The sequence below is a fragment of the Parambassis ranga genome, chromosome 18 (assembly GCF_900634625.1).
Source record: "Parambassis ranga chromosome 18, fParRan2.1, whole genome shotgun sequence".
NCBI classification, from domain to species: domain Eukaryota; kingdom Metazoa; phylum Chordata; class Actinopteri; family Ambassidae; genus Parambassis; species Parambassis ranga.
Window position 1 is genome coordinate 1681790 of NC_041038.1, and position 21808 is coordinate 1703597.

Below are 21808 nucleotides of genomic sequence, written 5' to 3' on the forward strand. Positions count from 1 at the left end.
CAGATCTTTAACATAGTTAACATTCCCCTTCTATCACCTGATCCGGGCTTATCTGTGCTGAGACAACAGGTACTGTGCTGCAGCTATGTAGGCTCCACCTGCCCCTCCACTCACTCTGGAATGTCTGTCACAATAACACAGCCTGAGTGGGCAATGTATAATCTCCATGTCAACACTTCAGCATTGACTCTCCTTACACTCTGGGGTCAGTGACTTACACTTCAGGAGTGCATGGTAACGCTGACATACTTAAACGTAAGTGGACCAAAGGGTTAAAGCTTTTTACACTGGAAGGAAGTTTTTAGTTTTTTTTCTTTGTATGAATGGAAATGTTGCTGTAGCTCATACTTGGCAAAGAAAGTTGTAGGTCCCAAACAGAAGGAAGCCTGCAGCTCCTGATGAAATACAGAATGCTTTATTGTTTAGCTGAAATGTGAATTTTCCTCTGTTGTTGTGTAACAATCCTTCTCTATTCCAGAGGGGAGAACAGCAATTGTGGAAATAACCCTAGGGTGGGTACGTGTTGTCCACCAGGCACAATTTAAACCATCTGCCAATATTCAACAATTGGAGGGACTGTTGCCCATGTCAGGACTCAGGATTCTTTAGTTTGATTGTGTATTGGGATTTTTATTTTTATATAGATTCAGTGGAAGATTAGGCCTAAGATTGCTTTAGTATGAAGAAATCATAACATCATAAAGAAATCATTAAGTTATAACTGTAAGTTAAGTAAGTGCACTGCAAGTCCTATACTACAGTTACAGCTAGTTAATGTTCATAGCCTCGTGATAGAGCTATCAAGCTACAGAATGCAGATTTTTGGTGGTGCTGCTTAGTCAGCTAGCTAATGTTCATTTGTGTTACAGCCTGATGAACTAGCAAAAAAAAATAGTAATAGAAAACAGACAGCAAACAGTTTTTAATCATTGTTTTGGGGTCATGAATACATTTCAAAAATGTCCTTCAGATGCTGACAGCATCTTCTTAGACACTGTATTCTGACATGGTTTCGCAGCATTAAAAAGATGTCTGGAATTTCATTAGCTGAAATATAAGTATCTCTCTATTCCAGAGGTTTTTTTTACAGTGGAGGACAGCTCTTTAGGTATGCATTACCTCTCACTAGTGCCCTGCCAGTTTGCATAAGTGTGGGTGGAGGGGCAGGGTGGGGGTTTGGCAGCTGTGTTTGTGGGCACTTTCCCACTTTTATGCAACCATCCAGAAACACAACGAGGTTCTTGGAAAAGGAGGGGGACCTGGTATCCGTTGGGTCATTGGGTTTTTTCTCTGCCACATTTACTAATAGTGGGCTGTGGTGATGAGTGGTGACATGATGAGCTCACCCAGCTCCTTGAGGAAGTCAGATCACTTGAGGTCACATTTAGATTAGTTATATCCGCTTCTTTGTAACAGCATGACTAAGGAACAGTACCTCCTACAATGCTGAGTTCTCCAGTATGAATGGAATTTGAGTCAATGACTGTGCCAGAGAGGAGGATGAGAAAATTAGTACATTTCATTCCACCGTGCACTGCAGTGATTCATAAAGTGATGCTCATGCTAGTGGCATGCATAGACTTGCTGGAGACGCTCTCCTGCGTGCTGTTTGCTCTGGACCCTCCTATCTGTCAACTGTGTTTTCTAAGCTGGAAAATTATTTACATCTGTACAAGACTGGCTTATAGGCTGTGTTTGTGCATGTCGTGCATGTGCTAAGCGTTCCAGCATGTGAGGGTCTTTTACAGCAGCACTGTACAGCCCCTCTTCCAACACCTCCTGCTCAATTCAGTGACTCACAGCAGGCCTCTTTATACAGCAAGCTAACATAGGCAGTTATAGATGTGAACCAGGTAGAAGCTGCTGCTGCATCACCTGACAGCCAACAAACACCTTCAGGTAGATAAAGCTAAAGTTGTATTTTTAACATGTTTCAATATTTGCACAAACATGACATGGACACATGCAAACTTCCTTGATTTTTTAGGTATAATGTCTATTTTTCCTACCTACAGATCAACAAATTTAGATTAAAAAGATTTATTCTGTTATATGTATATAAAAATAAAATGATTAATTTGCAGCCTTTGCATATATTTTTGGGAAACTATGAATTGTGAACAAATGTACATCTGATGGATCGGTCTCAATGGTCACCACAAAGGTAAAAACCAAGGGAAAACTAGCAATACTATTTTAATAATATAATAAGTCTTGTTATTAAGTCTTAGCTCTCATTAAATGAGTAAATATGTATTATAAAACATTATTGTGGGACTATTCTTGTCTAAATGATACAAATTATCATTATGTCGCAGCAGTTTGGTGTCAGTGTATTTATGTGTGTAATTCATGTCTAAAAATGAACAATTTGTAAAAGCATGCTAAACAGCTAGCATGTGTCATGTTGTGCAATACCACTTTCTACCACAAGTAGGTTTTACTGTGGTCAAATAAAAAAGCTTGGGTAAACCAGCTGACACAAGAATTGTAGATGCGCATCTATACCAAAGGTTATGGTATCAGTGCCCATTCTGGCCAAAAAGCTGTCAGCGATCAATACGATGTCTCAAACCCTTCAGATGATCTACACCAAGTAGGAGTTTCTGCTCTTAAATAGAGTCATAAATAAAAAAGACAATTTAGGTTTTAAATTTATTTATGTGCTTCTTCAACTTGTACAAACAATCTTAGCGTCAGTCGTCAACTGTGTACAGAAAGGTGTCTATCTGTGTCCCTGTAATTTATGTCCCTCTTCTCTTGGCCAGCACAGAAATCAAATGTCCACTTTCAGACGTGTAAATACAGAAGAGAATAACAAAATGCTAAGATGGTCTACAAAACAGATCTATTCTATACAAAAGTCAATAGATTTAACTGTCTTCCAGTATGATCTAATCAGTGATGACACATGCAGTTAGCATGAGAAGGTGATGACTGGTGAAAAGGTGACATTATTAAGCTTTGTTGCTGCCTTCAAAGGGACTAACTCTAACTCCATTTTCAATATAAGCAAAATACACGCAATAATGATAATTATATATGCAAATAAAAATTAAATTAAATTAAAAATTTCCTCTGCTGCAAATTGGGATTTTAAATAGGCGGAAAAGGGACCCTAAAAAAATCACCATTTTTGGTAAGAAATGTGATTGGGTGCATGGTTGAGGACTCAAGTCACGTGACTTGAATAATTATGTAATGTATTGGATGATAATTTACTTCAAGTTTTGGCAATAGGTGTTAATTTTGGCATTATACCGGGTAATAAAATCCATTTAGGCTTAAAGATTTAGTTCTTGAATGACAGGTTACTTAAATAATAGAAAGACTTTTTCCCACCTATGGTTTTGGGTTCTATTAATGTGATAGACTGTGTTTTTAGCACCTGTTAGCTGCATGTACAGCGCTGGCGCCAGCGCGGAGCCTGTCTTTACGAGCTGCTTCTGAATGCGTCACGGAGCTGCAGTGTGCAGGGGGACGTACGCATGGACCTGCCTCCTCCTGGACACATCCAGTGTTTGGACTCAGTCCTCCGTGCGCTCTCGGCTCGCAGACACCGCTGTGTGACAGGATGGACATCTGCTGTGAAGTCTCTAGGGGAGACAAAAAGTCCACAGGCTGCTGTGTGCAGTGACAAACCTCGTGGGGCTGTGTTTTTTTATACCGCTGTGAACACTTTGGAGATGTAGCTTTTAGAAGTTTCCACGTGGAATCACTTTATGTGTCGCCTCTTTTTTTCCCCCACAAACCGCGAAGCTGTCAGAAGACTGTGAGGAACTGAACACGATGCGAACCCGATTTCCAAGTGTTGCTGTTCCCCCCGAACATGTGCAACACACCGCCGGCCGCAGACTGCGCTGCACGGACCGACACTAACCTCTCCAGTGGGTCTTGATCTGCCTGAAACATGTTTATCTTGTTGGTGCCGGTGACTTTATTCCTCAGTTTCATCATTTCTCAGACGTGGAGCGTTCAGATGTCGTGGGAAAACTGGAACGCGGAGCACCGCAACCGAGGGAACGAGTTTGGTAAACCGAGTTCTCAGCCGCACATCGTTTTTATCCTGGTGGATGATCAGGGCTTCCGGGATGTTGGGTACCACGGCTCCGAGATCAAAACACCGACCCTGGACCGGCTGGCAGCGCAGGGAGTCAAACTGGAGAATTACTACGTGCAGCCACTCTGCAGCCCGTCCAGGAGCCAACTCATGACCGGCAGGTAAGGCGTGAGGGCCGCTGCTTTGATCCTCCAGCAGCCGCTCTCTGAGGGATTAAAGTTATTAAGGGGTCCAGGGTGCGCCAGGGGGGACTTAGAAGACTTAAAATCAGGTGATCCAACACAAGCCGTTATTTCTTCAAAGTCAAAATCCTCATGTGTTTTTTTCAGCTGTGACAGTTAGTAGGGCATCCTGATGTCAGCTTCCTGTCTCACGGCTTTTATTTTGAAATATTCTTAAAATAACAAAAGAAACATCACAAACAAAAGAAGTAACTTAAAATATACAAGACATTATATCCATAAATGAATTTAAGTAAGGCTGCTGCCAGCCTGCCAGGATGAGCGGATGCGAGAATGATGAATGAATGAATTCATAGTTTAATGCTTTCATGGAAATCTAACAGTCTCCTCTACTTTAAATCATGCCTTTCTATGAACAAAGGGTACATGTACATATTAGAAATATCATCCGGTTAAAGTTGTCGTTTCTTTGTCCATATGTGAAGTAAAACCCTTTGGGTGTACATATTAACAAACATACAATTTATTCATACTATAAGTTTAAATATACCTTTATATATTAGGCTTTATATTATTTGGCTTATATATCAAGGCCATATACATATGTATTTATGTAGCCATGTTTCTATGTGTGTAAAAGATATATGTATATCAGATGTCTTAGGGAGAATAATCTTAACACTTTATTGAATATATTTTCGTATAAGAATATAATACAAACCAACCCTATAGATATCTTCTATGTATATACATGTATACATATTACTATGAGATTTACAGAGCTTCATATATCCAGAGACTGTATGTATGCCATCACCATATGAGTAAAATGTATTAGTTGGGAATGCATGTCATATATCAGATGTAAGTGCTCTTGGCAATATTATTAAGAAGTGCTTGACTGTGTATACACTATAATAAAGTGGCAGCCTTCAGGGCTTACCAAAACTGCAGTTCCTCCAGTGGATACTTAGGCGTGACCTCTTTGAGTGATGCTTCAGGTCCACTCAATTAATAACGGAATGATATCATATCATGTTGTAGTTTTGTTGTCATCAGTGCTCGATTTCCCAAAGATCCATGTAAGTGTCTCTGTAACTGTGTGTAGTAGGTAAGTGTTAGATGAGCTTTCTGAGCCTTCTGCCCTGCATGTCAAGTACTGTTTTGATTGGCTGATTCAACTCATGAAGCACTTTCGCAATTAAGAAAGAGGTTATAATTCCCCCTTCACATATTAGGCACATGTTCAGGAATCATAAAGCCCACACTTTTTAACTCTAAATCTGTGGGTAGGCTTGTGACCACCCATGAGGGAGCAGCAATGTTGCCTTAGTAACCAGTGTGTGATTCATGGGGTGCCAGAAAAAAGAAAGTGACGTTAGAGGGCGAGGCCAGATTACAGTATCAGTGTTCTGGCTTTGCTTATATAATGTTTGATATCAGCAGTTTCCTTCTTTGTACATGTAGCTCTGCAGGGCTTCTCCAACCATATGTTCCACTTCTTTAAAGAGAGGCTTGCTGGTGGTTTTTGGCCCAGGTCCAAGAAAATAATGAGAAAAGAAGAAGAAAAAAGAAGAAAAAGTGCAGCCACCTCCTCCTTTTTCTGCTGTGTGTGTGTGTGTGTTTATTGATTGAGAGAAAACAATCCGTCCATGTGTTAGCATTAAATGATCAGCAGTGTGTCAGCTGGACGCTCATTAAAGCTTCAAGTTATGTCAAGTCTTTCTGGCCCACTAGCTCAGACTTGTCGAGGCAAGAATCAAAAGGGCTGATTCCAAAACATCAGCACTTCATAAGAGCCTGATTAACTTTTTTTACAGGCTGTTTAGGCTGGTTACCATGGTGACCACTTGCTTCTGAACTCAAATTTATTATGAATGTCTTTGCAGTGGTGGTTTTCACTCAGCTGTCACTCTGATGGACAGGCTGTCTTTCTGTATAACATATTACATAAATAATAAATGTAAACATTACTGATTGTCATTATTTTTAAGAGGAATAGTTTTGGTAGCACAAAAAACTGAAATCCAGAATGGGAATGAGAATGCTTGAAAGACAGATTAGTGTCTTGCCCTAACTCTTCCACCTCAGCTGTAACACAAGTGGAGCGCAAAGTGCACTTTCCACAAGAGGGATTATGGGAAAAACTGGGGAAAAGCAGGGATTCCTCCTTACATGAATAAGCCATAATGTGGATAATGGAAATCTCCTACCCTACCTTTAATGAATGACCCCATGTTAACAACTTATGCTTCATACACTCAACTTTGCACCTTTTTGTTTCCATTCATGAGCCATAGAGTTGGATCTATGTGAGCTTTCCCAGAATGCACTAGCTAAGAAGCAGGTCTAGAGTGTCACGGGTTACTCCAGCTAAGGCTTTGGTTGTGCGGTGAGGACTAAAGATGCCTCCTGTTTACAACAAGGCGCCTTTGGATAAATTATATAGGATAAGATATGTGTTATGTTTTCATATGACCCTTTAATCTGTATAATCTGTTTAACATTATTGATATTGGTAAGGTTACCAAACCTAAGACAGAAGCGCTAAAGTGCCCTGACAGATTTACACAGGCTGTTGTGAACAGCTGCTGGTGAAAGTGTAGCAGAGCAAGTTCACCTTCTAGCAACAGGAGCCTGAGAAAAGATTTCTATTTCAGAAACTTCAGAAATATTTTAACACATATGGCTTTTTAAGGTTGCGCTGATGAGATTAGAGGGTTAAAGTCTTTCAACTTCGGACTTGTGCTCTTTGCCTCCCACCGATTCTTCACAATCACTGGTGGTGGATTCCCAAAAGAGGGGCAGAGGTTGATCCCTCAGGCAATCCTTAAAATTGAAAAATGCAAGGTATATTTGAGGAATGTGTACCTGACATGGTAAAACTATACTACATTTTTGAGATGACGATGGAGTTCCTCAGTAACTTTGTTAAGACAGTTCAGGAGTGTGAAAGATTGAATGTTCCAGGTCACCTACCTGCCCAGTCAGATCCAGCATGTGGATTTCTGGCATGTTTCCTATATTTTAGCTGCTGTATCAGTAACTGAATCTCTGACTCTTTGCACCTATCACTTGACTTTTGGTCAGCTAAGTATTATGTCGACAAATGCTAGCTGTCAGAACAGAACAGAACAGAACAGATGTCAGAAAGAGGTATACAGTATCATACAGATGGTCTTAATCTTGTTTTCATTATGTCCACACCAGGCTTTCTATTGGCTACACATGCTCAAACGTCTCTGTCTCCTCTCAAGCAAAGACTTGTTTTAATTAAATGAAATTTTATCAAAATTGTGTTATCATGTAGTTTTATTGTTGACCAGATAGCAGCAGCTTGATCACTGTGACTGGCATCATAAGTTTGCAAACTAGAACCCTAGAAAGGGTAACTGAAAATAAATTAATTGGAATTACAATTGATAGCAAATTAACTTGGATACCACACATAAATCATGTACAAACCAAAAGATAATTGCAATAATACAGAAATCAAAGCATAAAAAAATCTACGTTGTATATGGGGTTCTGTCTGTGATAGACAAATATTGGCTAGATTGATGTATTGGTTTGGCTCTAGTTCTTCTCTGGAATTGAATCTTCCCTGAACTACATTTAGGGTTGTTCATGCTCCTCCACCCTGCTATGCCTCCATCTATCTGCACTTCTCCCACACCCACCATAGCCTCTCAGTCACCCTGCTTCAATGAGCTGTCACCTGTTCACCTCCCTCCCTCACCCTGCAGTCCAGACTTCTAGCATGTTAATGTTTGACCAATAGGCAAGGTTTTTTAATTGAAAAAAAGAGAAGAAACAAAGGCCAAGGAATGAGTTAAACTGAGGAGATAGCAAGGAAAGTAAATGAAGAGGCTGCCGAAAGGACGAGCTAAGTAAGATGAACTACTCTGGGGCTGACTTTGATTAAATGCAGTGTGGGGGATAGGGCCGCTTATTGGAACCATATGTGAGGAAGACGTGGAGCAGAAACAGAAAGGAAGGCCCCGGCCTGGGCTGCAGGTCTTGCTTGGGAACCTCCACAACCTCAGTGGCTGGAGTGGTGGCCAATGCACTTGTCTTGTGGGACTTAAGCGATTGCCTGCTCACTGTGATTCGAGTTTAATGGTGTGTGTGATTTGTTGGCCTTTGGCTCAGCAGTAAGGTAAATAAACCAAGAAAATAGCATGATTATAGCGCCATTTAAGAGCACAACTCTGCATTTTTAGTCCAGGAATACAGCAGTGCTGCATGTGATAAGATATGGAAGAGAACCGCTGTCTGCTGGAAGTGTTTTCCTGCCTGTATGTGGCTTGATTTCCTGCTAGGTAAGGGATGCAGAAATGCCTGGCTATTACAGCTTTGGTCCCTGTGCTCCTTCTGCCCATTCTTGGCCCGCTTAGTTTTAAAAGAACCCATAAATCAGTCATACTGGACATTTGAAGGGGCACCAGAGAAGGGGGGAAGATCTCCAGAGGCCTGCAGTCATTATTCTAAGACCTCATAAATACAACAGACCTAAAAGTGTCCTTCAGGTGCCCCAAAACCTGCAAAGTCAAGTCCTAGTTCCCCTGTGGACCCCTCACATGTCAAAGAGAAACAACACAGAGGTATGTTGAAAGTCTTTGCACTCCACCTTGTAGAGTTTTCCATCAAGACCTGAATCTGGTTTGACTGATTTGTGGAGGGATCACAGGGTGCACATAGCATGACATTCCTATTACATGGCTGTAACCTTTTGGTATGTGAACACCACCAAACCTACAAGAGCTGCAGAAGTAGGGGTCAGATCTTCATGTCCTTTTAAATGTACACTGGGTCAGGACAATATGTGTATAAAAGGTAAAATCAGTGCTACCTCATTTGACTTTGATTGGTGTGAACCACCCATGGGTTAGCAGCTAGCTAGAGTCTGAGGCCTGTCATGATGGAGTTGTGTTAGTCTGTTATGTAAATACAGAAAAGAATAGACCACCATTTTTGTTGCTCCACATATTTTTGATCCTCCAGTTTAGAGCCTATCCCAGAATCATTCTGGTCCATGGACTTGTTGGCAGACTTCTACCTGTTTGTATTTGCCTAAAACATCAAGTGACAAGAAATTCATCCCGACGCAACATGAAACAAAAACACTCTGGCCCCCATCAGGGTTGGTGTGGTCTCATTTGAGGTTTTGGATTTAGCGTTGTGCAATATTATTATCATGTGAGCTTAACATTTGAAATCTTGTGGGAATCAGTCTGTTATGTTGAGTTGTAAACACTTTAATATACCTTCATTTTCATTAATATACCTTCAAGTTTGGGAGGCATCACAGACCCCCACATGGGTTAGGAGGGCCTCTGCTACCTGCAGCTGGCATTGATGAGGTGGGTGAGGGGTCAGGGATTCCCTGAGGAAACTGGTCAGCAGGGGTGCTGAGCTGTCAGACAAATTCATACAGACAAGCACCACTCACACCAAATCCTTAACATCTGCAGAGTCTGCGGTGACTTGATGTGCCAGATGCAGAGATGGTTTGGCAACCATGATCATTAAGTATGGTTGTGGCAGTGTATAATGCCTATAATCTCCTTAATCCAACACAAATGTGCACAGTGATTTTTACCAATAGCTATTGTGTTTGGTTTATTCTTGGTTTTATGTTCCTCTGCCTTACTTCCTGTTTTATTCTGTCAGGTTCTCTTGTGTGTCTCTCTTTGTTATGTTTCCCTTCCTATGTAGTTACATGCCCTGCCCTTATTGTTTTCACCTGTATCTTGTTAACCTTTTTTGTATGTAAGTCTTGTACTTTGCCTTGGTCTTTGTCAGTTTGTCTATGATCTTCGTCTGTTTCCCCTCCTGTTGTGCTGCATTCTTTGCCTATGGTTTGTTTCACTTTCGTTTATTGTGTCTTTTTTTACGTTTAATAAGACTCATTTTCTCTTTGCTAAGTTTCATCACCTTACGCATTTAGGTCCTCCAACCACCTTTTGCCCTTTAAAACATAACACAGACACCTACCAGGTACCACCTTATTCTAAAGAACAGACTGACAGACAGAAAAAACATAGGAGGTTCACACAAAAGTTGACTTTTGGCCACCAATTTGTTTGGCAGTTCATCCCTGAGTCAAACAGCTGAAGGAATTCAGTCACAACAACCCAAAGAATTTGTACACAATTTGTATGATGCAAATTATTGTGTAATAATTATATCATTTTTGACACTTCTCAAATGGCAACATTATTTATCTAATAGAAATTGCCAACCTGTACGGAAGCACTGAACTGCCACAGTAGAAAAAAAAATTTAATCACTATCGTCAAATGCTATCACGTTATAACGACATATAATCTCGTTATAATGACATATTATCTCGTTATAACGTCAAAACTTATCTCGATATAACGTGATAAGACGCTATCTCGTTATAATGAGATACATTTTATTGCTGTAATAAAAAATGAACTGTTTAAGTAGCCTAACCTAACCGGTTTGCTGCTGCACAGTGGACGATACTGTGATCAGTATGCTGATCTGTGCGCAGTAAGGACAGAATCTCCCCATGGCTTAATCTAAGCATGAAATAGAACTTTTTAATTAAATCTTGTAAATGAGTCATTTTCCGATGTGAGCAGCAAACCGGCTAGGTTAGGCTACTTATAAACAGTTCATTTTTTATTACAGCAATAAAATGTATCTCGTTATAACAACATAGCGTCTTATCACGTTATAACGAGATAAGTTTTGACGTTAAAACGAGATACGGTTTGACGTTATAACGAGTTAATATGTCGTTATAACAAGATAATATGTCGTTATAACATGATAGCATTTGACGTTATAACGAGGTAGTGATTAAATTTTTTTTTCTACTGTGGCAGTTCAGCGCTTCCGTAAACCTGAGACTGTATGGAATGTACATATAGGGTATGTGGTGTTTGAGCATCTCCTTACGTGACATGTTAGGGTTAGGATTGTGTATTGTGCAGTGTACAATGTTGAGGTTTTTTCTACTTTTAACACTGGAAATACCAGATGAGCATAAAATACATAGCCTATTTATCCAACATTCAACATATTTAAGAATCAGTTCTGTGTTTCCCATATCATTATATCAGGTCAAGTCAATTTTATTTCTTTTTAATTTCTATATAGCACCAGATCATAACAGAAGCCATTTAAGATAACCTTTCCTATACAACAGGTCTACACCTTGTTCTTTTATTAACCAAACTAAACAGCTCATGTTATTTATCTTATTTGCATGGCAGCATGTCATTTCTGTCTGCGCTGCTGTCTGCGCACAGAGACCCGATGTGCGTACACACACAGACACATGCACAGACACACACAGACACACACCGTCGGACAGAGAACGTGTGTTGCTTTGCCCACCGTTGCTCATTACATGCTAGTTGGATAGACTGAACTCTATGACTACGCTACGTTAAGCTAACGTTACTGATGTCCGTGTTTTTATTTTATTTTTGCCAATGAAATATGCTATTTACATCCTGCTCTGTAAGCACTGACGGGACCTTCGGCAGCTTTGCGCAAGATTGGACGCAGAGTGGTGTGGGTCTCTGCTGCGTGAAGCCACAGTGACTGACCGGCTGTGAATGCGTTGATGCGGGGGAGGAGCTCATGGTCGCTGCTTGTCGAGGACAGTAGCCTGACTGCAGAATGATTTCACGTCAGTCTCCAAAAGTCACCAGAGAGAGTCACTAGTAGCTTTTGTTAAAGAAAAATTTTGAAAAGCCGCCAAATGTAGAGAGAGACGCCAAGTTGCCAACACTCGTCTAGATGCTGTGGTAAAAACACCTCCCTGTATTACTTGATGTGCATGTCCAGAACCGAACAGAACATACGCCCCGAACCGAAACACGTGTACCGAACGGTTCTGATTTTTTTCCTGAACCGTTCCACCTCTAATATGTACATACATACAAACACTGAAGAAAAACCGCTATACAATGGCTCACATACAAGCTGATGGCCTGAGTTATATTGTATGTGTGTGTTGTACTGTGTGTGTTCATAGCATCTTGTTTTTGTTGGTTGTGGGGTAGGAATTTTAAATCACTTTTTGTTGCTGTGTTTGGAACACACATGTTGGTTTAAACCTTGAAGGACTTTTAAGGGAGTAATGACTTGCTAAACCTGCTCACGTTCTTCTTCTCCATGGTGGAAACCCTAAACCTGCCACTTATTTTCACTCCCTTTCAGTGGTGACAGTTCACGCCACTCTGCTAACCTCAGGAGTGAGTGAGGGAGGAGGTGAAGAAGCATCTGGTCATTAGTTTCCTATACCCCGGGTGTCTCTCCTTTCACTCAAAGCAGACGTGTGGAGTCAGACAGAAGTGAAGTCAGAGCTTATTAATGTCATCTCCTGAGAGCTGTCTCTGATGCCCCATCTGAACTGCAGTTGCAATAATGACAAAGTTGGCTTGGTCAGACCACTAATCCCAGTCCTCACTGGGTTTATTTGACTGCATTTGTAGTTACAGTAAGTAGAGTATCATTTCAAAGATCATGATTGGATTAGAGGCCTACACGGGTCCAGCATTTGGATATCATTCAAAACATACCTTTGGTAGACCAAAAGTGACCAAAAGTGAAAGTGAAGTGAATAATATGATTGGATCCAGTGTGTGTCAGAACACACACCATTCAAACCGAACAATGATTCTTGGATGACTATGGAGCACCACATGATCCTCGTTGATGAGCTGAAACAGCCACTGCAATTTTTTGCCATGTCTGAGTGCACCTATGTCTCAGCTAATCCAAATATGGGAGGAGAAGTATGGAGTGAGTTGAGCTTACAAAGATTTCTGTGCCTGTAAATAAGTTCTGCAGTGAAATCTCACTTAAGTTAATTATATGAAGACTTAAAGCTACTTAAAGCAGATGACTGACCACCTCAGCTACTCGATCTTTGTGAGAACCTAATAGTTATATACAGTCTATGGTGATGACACCAACCTATCATTCAAAGTTTTCCACATAGTTTGCCTAATTGTAGAGACCAACATAAATCAGTTTTTTGGCCAATACTACATGCTCCAGCAACCTGCGAGGAGACCTGGAAGCAGATGTTTGGTTTATGGTAATTTGTTCTAAAACACTTTACTAGTTCAGTAATTGTATTTTTCTTAAAAATTACAGCAAAGATCTTCTACCAACATGTTAACTGCTACTTGCTTACTAAGATCCTCAGTTTGTGGTAGAATCTGTGACTGATATTTGCCTTGCTTACCACACAGTGAGCATTTAAAGAAATTAGTATTTGAACTAACCCATAGATGAGTTTAGCAGATGTATCTCCTACCGTTCATAAAAGTACTGACATTACTATTTACACTTGTGAGCTTTTACATCACTTTGACTTTACTGGTGATGTTCTCTATTACTGATGATGTGGCATGGGCTTGGGAGAGTCAGAAACTGTGGGTGGAGTATTTGCTCTTAGTTGGAACTCATAAACGTTTCTCTTAAATTCCTGCAGTTGTTATGAAATGTGGTCATTTTGTACTAAGTAGCAATAAAAGCTGAGTAGAGTTTTCTTTCTCTTAAATGGATGAAATCCTCCCCCTTCTATCTAAGAAGACAAGTTTAGTGCTCAGAACATGCTTCTCACTTATCCATGGTGCCGTGTTAGCTGGCTGCCAATATGGCCCAGCATCATCAGCTCTCTGTCACAACTTCTTTTCCTGTCTGGCCTTGTGTAGTGCTTTTCTGTCAGACTGCATGTGTTTTCTTTCTCTTCAGCTTTCTCTGAAGCCACTGTAATTAGAATTGTATTGAGTAGCATATCCGTGTGTAATTTCTAGTACAAATATTCTTTGTGTGACTAGATGTATTATTGGATTTATTTGGGCAATGAGAAGATTCTATTGTGGGGAGGTCCAGTCTTCAGTGTCATAAAATTATGTTTGCACTCAATTATTTGTGCCTAAATAATTTAATTGAAATATCATACAGTTGCATGTGAATGGTCTGGAATATTATTAGCTGCTATATAATAGGAAAAAAATGAAAATACAGCAGTATTTCCGAATCTCTTTGCTCCTGTGTCTGATAGGACGATATCTGTGTTTTTTTTAGGTATCAGATCCATACGGGACTTCAGCATTCCATCATCCGAGCTACTCAGCCCAACTGCCTACCCCTGGAAAATGTCACCCTGCCCCAGAAGCTTAAGCAAGCTGGATACTCCACCCACATGGTTGGGAAGTGGCACCTGGGCTTCTACAAGCGTGGCTGCCTTCCTACCCAGCGTGGCTTTGACACATTCTTCGGCTCCCTGCTAGGAAGCGGAGATTACTACAGTCACTACAAATGTGAAGGTCCGGGTATGTGTGGCTATGATCTCTATGAAGGGGAGGAGGCGGCTTGGGAACAGGACCGTGGGTTGTACTCTACTGTTATGTTTACTCGAAAAGCAATCGGTATCTTGGCCAACCACAACCCTCACAGACAGCCATTGTTTTTGTATTTAGCTTATCAGGCAGTTCATTCGCCACTGCAAGTTCCTGCCCGCTACCTCGAGCGCTACAAGGGCATTCCAAACCTACAGCGCCGTAAATATGCTGCCATGGTTTCCTGCCTGGATGAAGCCATCCACAACCTCACGTTAGCCCTAAAACGCTACGGTTACTATGATAACACAGTTATAGTGTACTCCTCAGATAATGGGGGCCAGCCATTAGTTGGTGGAAGCAATTGGCCTTTGAGAGGTAGTAAGGCCACCTACTGGGAGGGGGGGATCAGAGCGGTGGGCTTTGTTCATAGTCCACTGTTGGTGAACAAAGGGACTAAATGTCGATCGTTGGTCCACATCACAGACTGGTTCCCTACACTGGTGACACTGGGTGAGGGAACTTTAGATGAAGATCTAAATCTGGATGGGTACGATGTTTGGGAGGCAATCAGTGAGGGCCACCCTTCTCCACGCCAGGACATTCTTCATAATATTGACCCAATTTATATTAAAGCAAAGAATGGCTCGTGGAAGGCGGGGTACGGCTTATGGAACACAGCCATCCAGGCTGCGCTCCGGGTGGGCCACTGGAAGCTCCTAACAGGGGTGCCTGGCTACAGTGACTGGGTACCCCCACAGACCTTCTCCAACCAGCGCCTAACCAATCGTTGGCACAACGAACGTGTGCGTTGGGACCGGGGTAAATCAATCTGGCTGTTCAACATCACAGCCGATCCCTACGAGAGAGTGGACTTGTCTCAGCGGTACCCTCACATAGTAAAGAAGATGCTAATGCGGCTAGCCCAGTACAATAAGACTGCTGTACCGGTACGATATCCGGCAAAAGATCTGCGTTCTAACCCTCAGTACAATGGGGGCGTATGGGGACCCTGGTACAAAGATGAGCAGGAGGCACAAGAAGAGGATGAGAGATACCACAACCTATTCACCAACCATCTCGGCAAGAGAAAGTGGAAAAAGAAATCGAACAGAAAGTTGAAGAGGAAGGTAGAAGAGTAGTCTACCATATTCGTGAAAGACTCCAGTTGCCTTTTCTCAGGGATTTTATGCATCCTGTTACAGGATTGTCTTGCCAGATACAGAAGAGGATTCTCACCAGAATTCTGAGGAAAATTTTTTTTTTTATAGTGAATTCATTCTCAGTCAGAAATCAGAGATCCTGCCTTTAATTCAAGAATTCTGACTTAAAAATCAGACTTCTACCTCTAACCTCAGAATTCTCAAAAGAACGGTCCAAATTCTGACTTTAATCCCAGAATTCTGACTTTGAACTTCGAAGTTTATATTCTGATTTAGCTCATATAAGTTTGTTTGAGTGCTCCAAATCCTCTTCATTGTATCAGATGTACTAACTCCAGGTAGTTTTAACTTGACTCCAGTATAAACTGTAGGAAAACAAAGATTTTTGACTTTTCTGAATGCCTCAAGAGAATAAGGAAAAGATCACTTGTTCAAAACACTACTGCCGTGCTCAGACACAACTACGACCTCATGTTCAACGCCAGGGGCATTTAAAGAATGTTTATTTTTCTAGATTGTGTTGCATGCTTGAACTGTTGTCACCTTTTGGAGTGTTTCTGTAGATTCATGTTTCACTTTATTAGGAAATAAATCTCCCTCGACACTTGCCATAAATTTTGGTGACAGAGAAATAAAAAAGACATAGTCATATGACGTTGCTGATTGCAGCGTTACACTATCTTGAGAACAGATGTAGGATTTTTATGTGACGTGTGAGTTGATGTACTTTTTTTTAAAGCACAGGCTGTGTAAACTTTAGAACAATAGAATTTGTTCCCTCTCTTTTTAGATGTTTGGTCCGGCACCAGGCCAAACTGAATGTAAGACAAACTAACAAAATAAAAGCCCCAGACACAAAGTGCTTTGTTTCAGTTTGCAGTCTGTCTGGTTTGCATTTATTACAGCCACAATTCCTTTCTTCTGATGACAATAAGTACTTTTGTTACTGGAAAGGTTCTAACATCTCCTTCATATTTAGAACCTGACGTAAGGCTACTAAGTACGTTTTATGGAAAATACAGTAAAGTTGGATCTTACCGGTGATAAAGACTTCACTGCTTTCTTGCAGCCCTTAAAAGTTGCTTGCCTCATCAGTTATAGTGCACTGTATGGAGTGCAATATTTTTTATATGCATCTGTTTTTTGGCACCCAAGAAACACAAGTTAAAGTCTAAAACCCAAAGAGACAGATGGATTCTTACAAGAACCTCAGTCTGCATCACAACTGTTTAAGAAAAGTTACCACTAGCTGCCCCTTATGGATCCTCAGCTGCTTGTTGTGTTTCCTCTGTGATGACTGAAGAATGGCAGATGGTTCATCCAATCAGCTGCAAAGTATTCTTTTGTAAATGTTTGTACTTTGTTTTCTCAGGGCAACTTTCCAGATGGTTCAGTGTGAGGAAGGAAACTGTCTGGCACGTCATCTTCATTTTTCATGTGCTTCACAGGCGAATTAGCTTTTTTTAATGACACTAAATGGCTTCTAAATGTTCTGTGGTATTGTTAGAGTTGCTGTTTCCTCACACTTGGCTCTGGTACAATCCCAGTGACTGGAATTGTCCTGAACACATTAAAGAACAGGAGAAGGGGCTTCCCCCATGGAAAGACTCCTAGGCTGTGCTCTTAACTTGGATCCCCCTGTCTCTACATTGCACTTAGTGCCAAGTTATGACCTCAAATCACTCAGCTTTCACAGCTGCCTTTGTGTTAACAGCTTATGCCAATGTGGTCATGATTCTTTCAAACCTTAACCTCCATAAATCTGATGCAGGTGAGGTCCATTTGACTGGTTTTCTTTAGCTTCCTTACACTGATTTGTGTAGATCTACAGGCTGGAGTGTACGGTACTCATGGGAACTGAACTTACCTGGGTATGCTCAGTTTTCTCCTTGACCAAAAACACAGGAGATGCCCTTTCTATGGGTAAGAGTTCTAGAATAGCAGATTCTTATTTGGTTGCGTGGTACTAAGTTCCCCCTCCCCTGGGCCATAGGAGCACTTAAATCCTGGATTCTCTGGGAATTCACATTTGCTTTCAGTTATGGGTATTAGTATCCCTCTTATGGGAAAAAGCAAGGGTATTTTTTTCCCTGCAACTGAGCTGTAAGGCAATACCTCAAGTGCCCTTGTCCTGCCGCCTCACATTAAGAATGCCCATTAGTGCTCATTGGAAATGATATGAGAAAATAAAACGGATGGATGGCAAAGCAGGAGAGCTTTGATCACATTGAAGTGCAGCAGTGCGATTTTTGCCGGATTGTGTCAGTTTTCTTTCAGCCACGGCTCGATGTGAAATGCACAGTTTAAGTTCTTGCATGATTAAGGTGTAAATTAGGCGAATTACACGCGGCCAACTGGAACGAGCTGACCACCTGCCTGCCAAGAGCTACATGTGAAAGTCCATGACTCAGCTATGCTTGGGCATCTCCCTCAAGTCAAGTGATGAAAAATACAAGACAAATATCAAGCAGCTGTTGTTCAAGTTGGACTCAGAATTAATACAGAAAATCTTGTGAACACCACCCAAAATGCCAAAACATATTTAATGCTTGCAGTGCAGCCGCTCGGACCATTACTCACTGCAGGGCTGTTCACTCCAGCGACTTGGCAAATGTGTGACATTCCTTTGGTGAGAGGTAGCTGAGATTTTTTTTTCTCAAGTGACTGTACAAGCTTATGAAACAGCTGCTGTTGTGTTTGTTGGTGATGTCATAGGAAGCTCTGCTACCTTAGAGAGTCAGCAAAAAGATGGTGACATATTTCCTAGTGTACATGGCGGAAAATAATTACTGTGCTGTTGGGCCTACACGAGTCTGAGCATCTCTGACATTTATAGAGGCATATGGGATGATTTTCAGTGTGAGAGGAGACAGAGCAGTGAATTAGCTTGATGAACAGTCTCTCTCCAGACATGGGGATTTCCTGTAATGAACAACTTAACCCATGCACAAGTGGAACCTCGCCACTGATCCAACAACCCCATTTTATTCATATTTCTTCTGCTTCCTTTCATCAGTCTTGTTGAATTTTTGCCTGTGTTCACATGCTTGCTTCCTTTCATGTCCCCTTACAGTTGCTCTGTGTCTCTTTATAACGGTCTTGTGTGTTTACTTGTTATGTGTTTCTATGGTAGTTGTTTTAAGTCTGTATTTTTGTCATGGTCTAGTCATTTCACACACCACACACCAAAAAGAGGTGGAGCCGGAGTGGGTGAAAGTCAAAGCAGTCGCACCAAATCTAACCTTAATATCTTACTATATTTTTAAAATGAGTGCATCTTATAGCACACAAGTCTTTAGCAATGACTAATTTTTTGTGCCAACACCCAGAGGCCATGGGGAGAACTGCATCGGCTGCATTTCTTATCCCTGGAAGCTGCTTACACAGTTCTTTGTATGTGTGTGTGTCATGTGTGTTTTTGTGTGTGCAGGTTTTAAAACTGATATTTTATATTTGTAAAATTATTTTTTATCTTGTGTAAATTATCTGCTGGCCTGAATATATGTGAATCCAGATCTCCAAATTTTATTCTAGGCACAGTGTAAAATAAAAGTGGAACTACCCTTTAACTAAGAAAGATCTGAGTTCCAGCCATGTCCAGGAGAATGAAGCAGCAGCCGGATCAGAGACACTCCCTCACTGAGGGCATAGGGAACAGGGTTTTCTTCACTAATGGATTGTTGATGTAATCCTCAGCTCATCTCAGACTCATTATTCAAATACACACAGTCACATCCTCTTTTGATTAATGTTTATACAAAAAGCATGGGGGCGGAAAGGTGAGCTCATGCACCACCTGCTGAGGGGATTTTTATTGTATCCAATGTCCAGACCTGCTGTTTTACTCTATTATACTCTATTAACATTAATTAAATTAGTGTTGTGATGTCATTAGTTGTGTGTAACCACTTCCAGAGTTAAACATGTCTTTTCCCTGCACTGAATATTGTGACCTGTTACAATAAAGCATCATGAGGCTTTATTACCACCGTTTTATTGAATATATGACACAATCAGTTTAGCATCATGTGTAAGTATAACCCGGGAGGTGGTCTACTGGGTGGCTAAAGGTTAGCTACATAAGAAATGAAACCCGTCCTTGCTCCTCTCCTCATGGGAAATTCAGCAGCCTGTGTGTCAGATTTGATGTACCACAGCTGGCCGCTCACCTTCTCTTAAACCTGGTTTAAAGTGTGGGTCACCAGGCTGTGATTAATAAAGACGTAAATCCAGAAAACAGGTGAGCAAAGTAATAATACACAGCTGGATCAATGTCTGAATGCTGATTTATTTGTACAATTAAAAACACTGTTTTACAGGGCCGTGAAGGACAGATATGAGAGGACACCGAATTCCAGACTCAAATAATCCTGCTCAAGGTATGGTAGGAGGTATATTTTCTTGTCAGTTCTTATCGGGCCAAGCTTTGTGGGATCCTTCAAAACTTGCCCCTCCTATAAGGCAGTATCAATAAAAGTGTTGTACTTCTGCTGGTGTTTTTAGGCAAACCCCTCAACTAGATATGACTCCAGATATTCACCTAAACCTTGCAAGGACCAGTACACGGTGCTGGAAACTCAATTAGTGTTTCTCTATTGGAATGGAATCTGAGACTGAGGAGGCAGTTTGAGATGGTCTGAGCTTTGTGACATGCCGTGTTATCCTGCTGGAAGTATCTATCTGAAGATCAGACAGCGTGCTCATAAAGGGATGACATGGTCAGCAGCAGTACTCAGGTATCAATGCTGTTTACCCCAAATTCTGAATGTGCAGAAATGGAGACTCATCAGAACAAGCAAGTGTTTTTCCAACCTTCTATTGTTCAGTGTAAGCCTCAGCCTCACCTGTTGTGCTCTGTGCTGCGGTTGTTGTGCGTTCAGAGATCTCTGTTGGAACCAGCAACCATACCACATTCAAAGTCACTTCAGTTACTTTTCTTCCCACTTCACTGTGTGTACATGCACAACTGTACTGAGCTGGAGTCAGTGGCAGGTCTGTTGAGTGGCAGTTCTTTCCTAAAGCATCCGTGTATGGAAACTAGCAATATGATACAGATTCAAGATAGAAACAAAGCTTAGGTATTCTGCAGGGCTGATTTTGTTAAAAAAAAGGCTAAAAAAGGTAAAAAAATAAAATGACAAGTCAGACAGGACATCTCCCATGTTGCATCACACCGAATCACTCAGCTGTTCGCTCCATTGGCTTAAACCCAGTCCTCCACATGGTCCTCCTCCACCTCCTTCTCTGCCAGTAATGGAGAAAAAAGGCTGGATAGATTTCAGCTTGTAAGACCAAAGCCTCTCCACTTGTCACATGCCTGGAGTGTGAGGGAAATCACAGGCATTGGAAGCTAGGACAATGCCTCACTGCAGCTCAGTGATGACTACAGTTTCAGGATGACTATTCCATATCTTTTCTTTTTGAAAGAAATGTGGTGGGTGTGTTGACAAAGAGGGTGCAGCAAGAGAGAGAGAGTGTGTGAGGTCCTTTTTTATCCCATTTAAACCATTTAAAAAACACTTCTGGTTTGTATTGATGTTGCAGCCTACACCAGGTTGGATATACGTTATACTGTATATGTGAGACACATGTCACATGGTTGGTGGTTTTAAAAGTCTTATATGTAGCCTTCCTTGCTTAGTGTCATCGCCATGGACACTGTGTGTGTGAGAAGAGTTTTACTGCAGCACTCCTGGGTCTTCACATTGACCTTCTCTTCATGCCTCTCCCACCACCAGATGGGAAGATTGGACCGTCTCAGTATATGAACACCACATGCTGTCTGCAGCTCACGCCAACCAAGACTGAGGAGGAATGTACGGCTGTGTGTTACAATTACTGTACAAGTCTTCCAACCTCTGACGCCGCTGTGTGTGTAATGACACTGAGCACTGGGAGACCACCTGTTAGCTGAGGGACGGTCAGTTTGTATTGAAATTTTAATTTTAATATCATCAAGTTATTTATTCCTGAATTATGAACTTTCTCTGAGAAAAAGAAGGAAGTCATACATTTTCCAAGGATTTTAAAATTAAGAGAAACAATATCCACTTTAATTGAGAT

The 21808-nt window shown here is 41.2% G+C and overlaps 1 protein-coding gene across 1 annotated transcript; it reads left to right on the forward strand.

Annotated features, from left to right (window-relative positions):
* Positions 1-3525: 3525 nt before the first annotated feature.
* arsj (arylsulfatase family, member J) lies at positions 3526-16644 on the forward strand. The gene is made up of 2 exons (XM_028429222.1): positions 3526-4221; positions 14329-16644. Exons 1-2 carry the CDS (start codon positions 3911-3913, stop codon positions 15722-15724), a joined length of 1707 nt encoding a protein of 568 aa, XP_028285023.1. The 5' UTR covers positions 3526-3910; the 3' UTR covers positions 15725-16644.
* The last annotated feature ends 5164 nt before the right edge of the window (positions 16645-21808 follow it).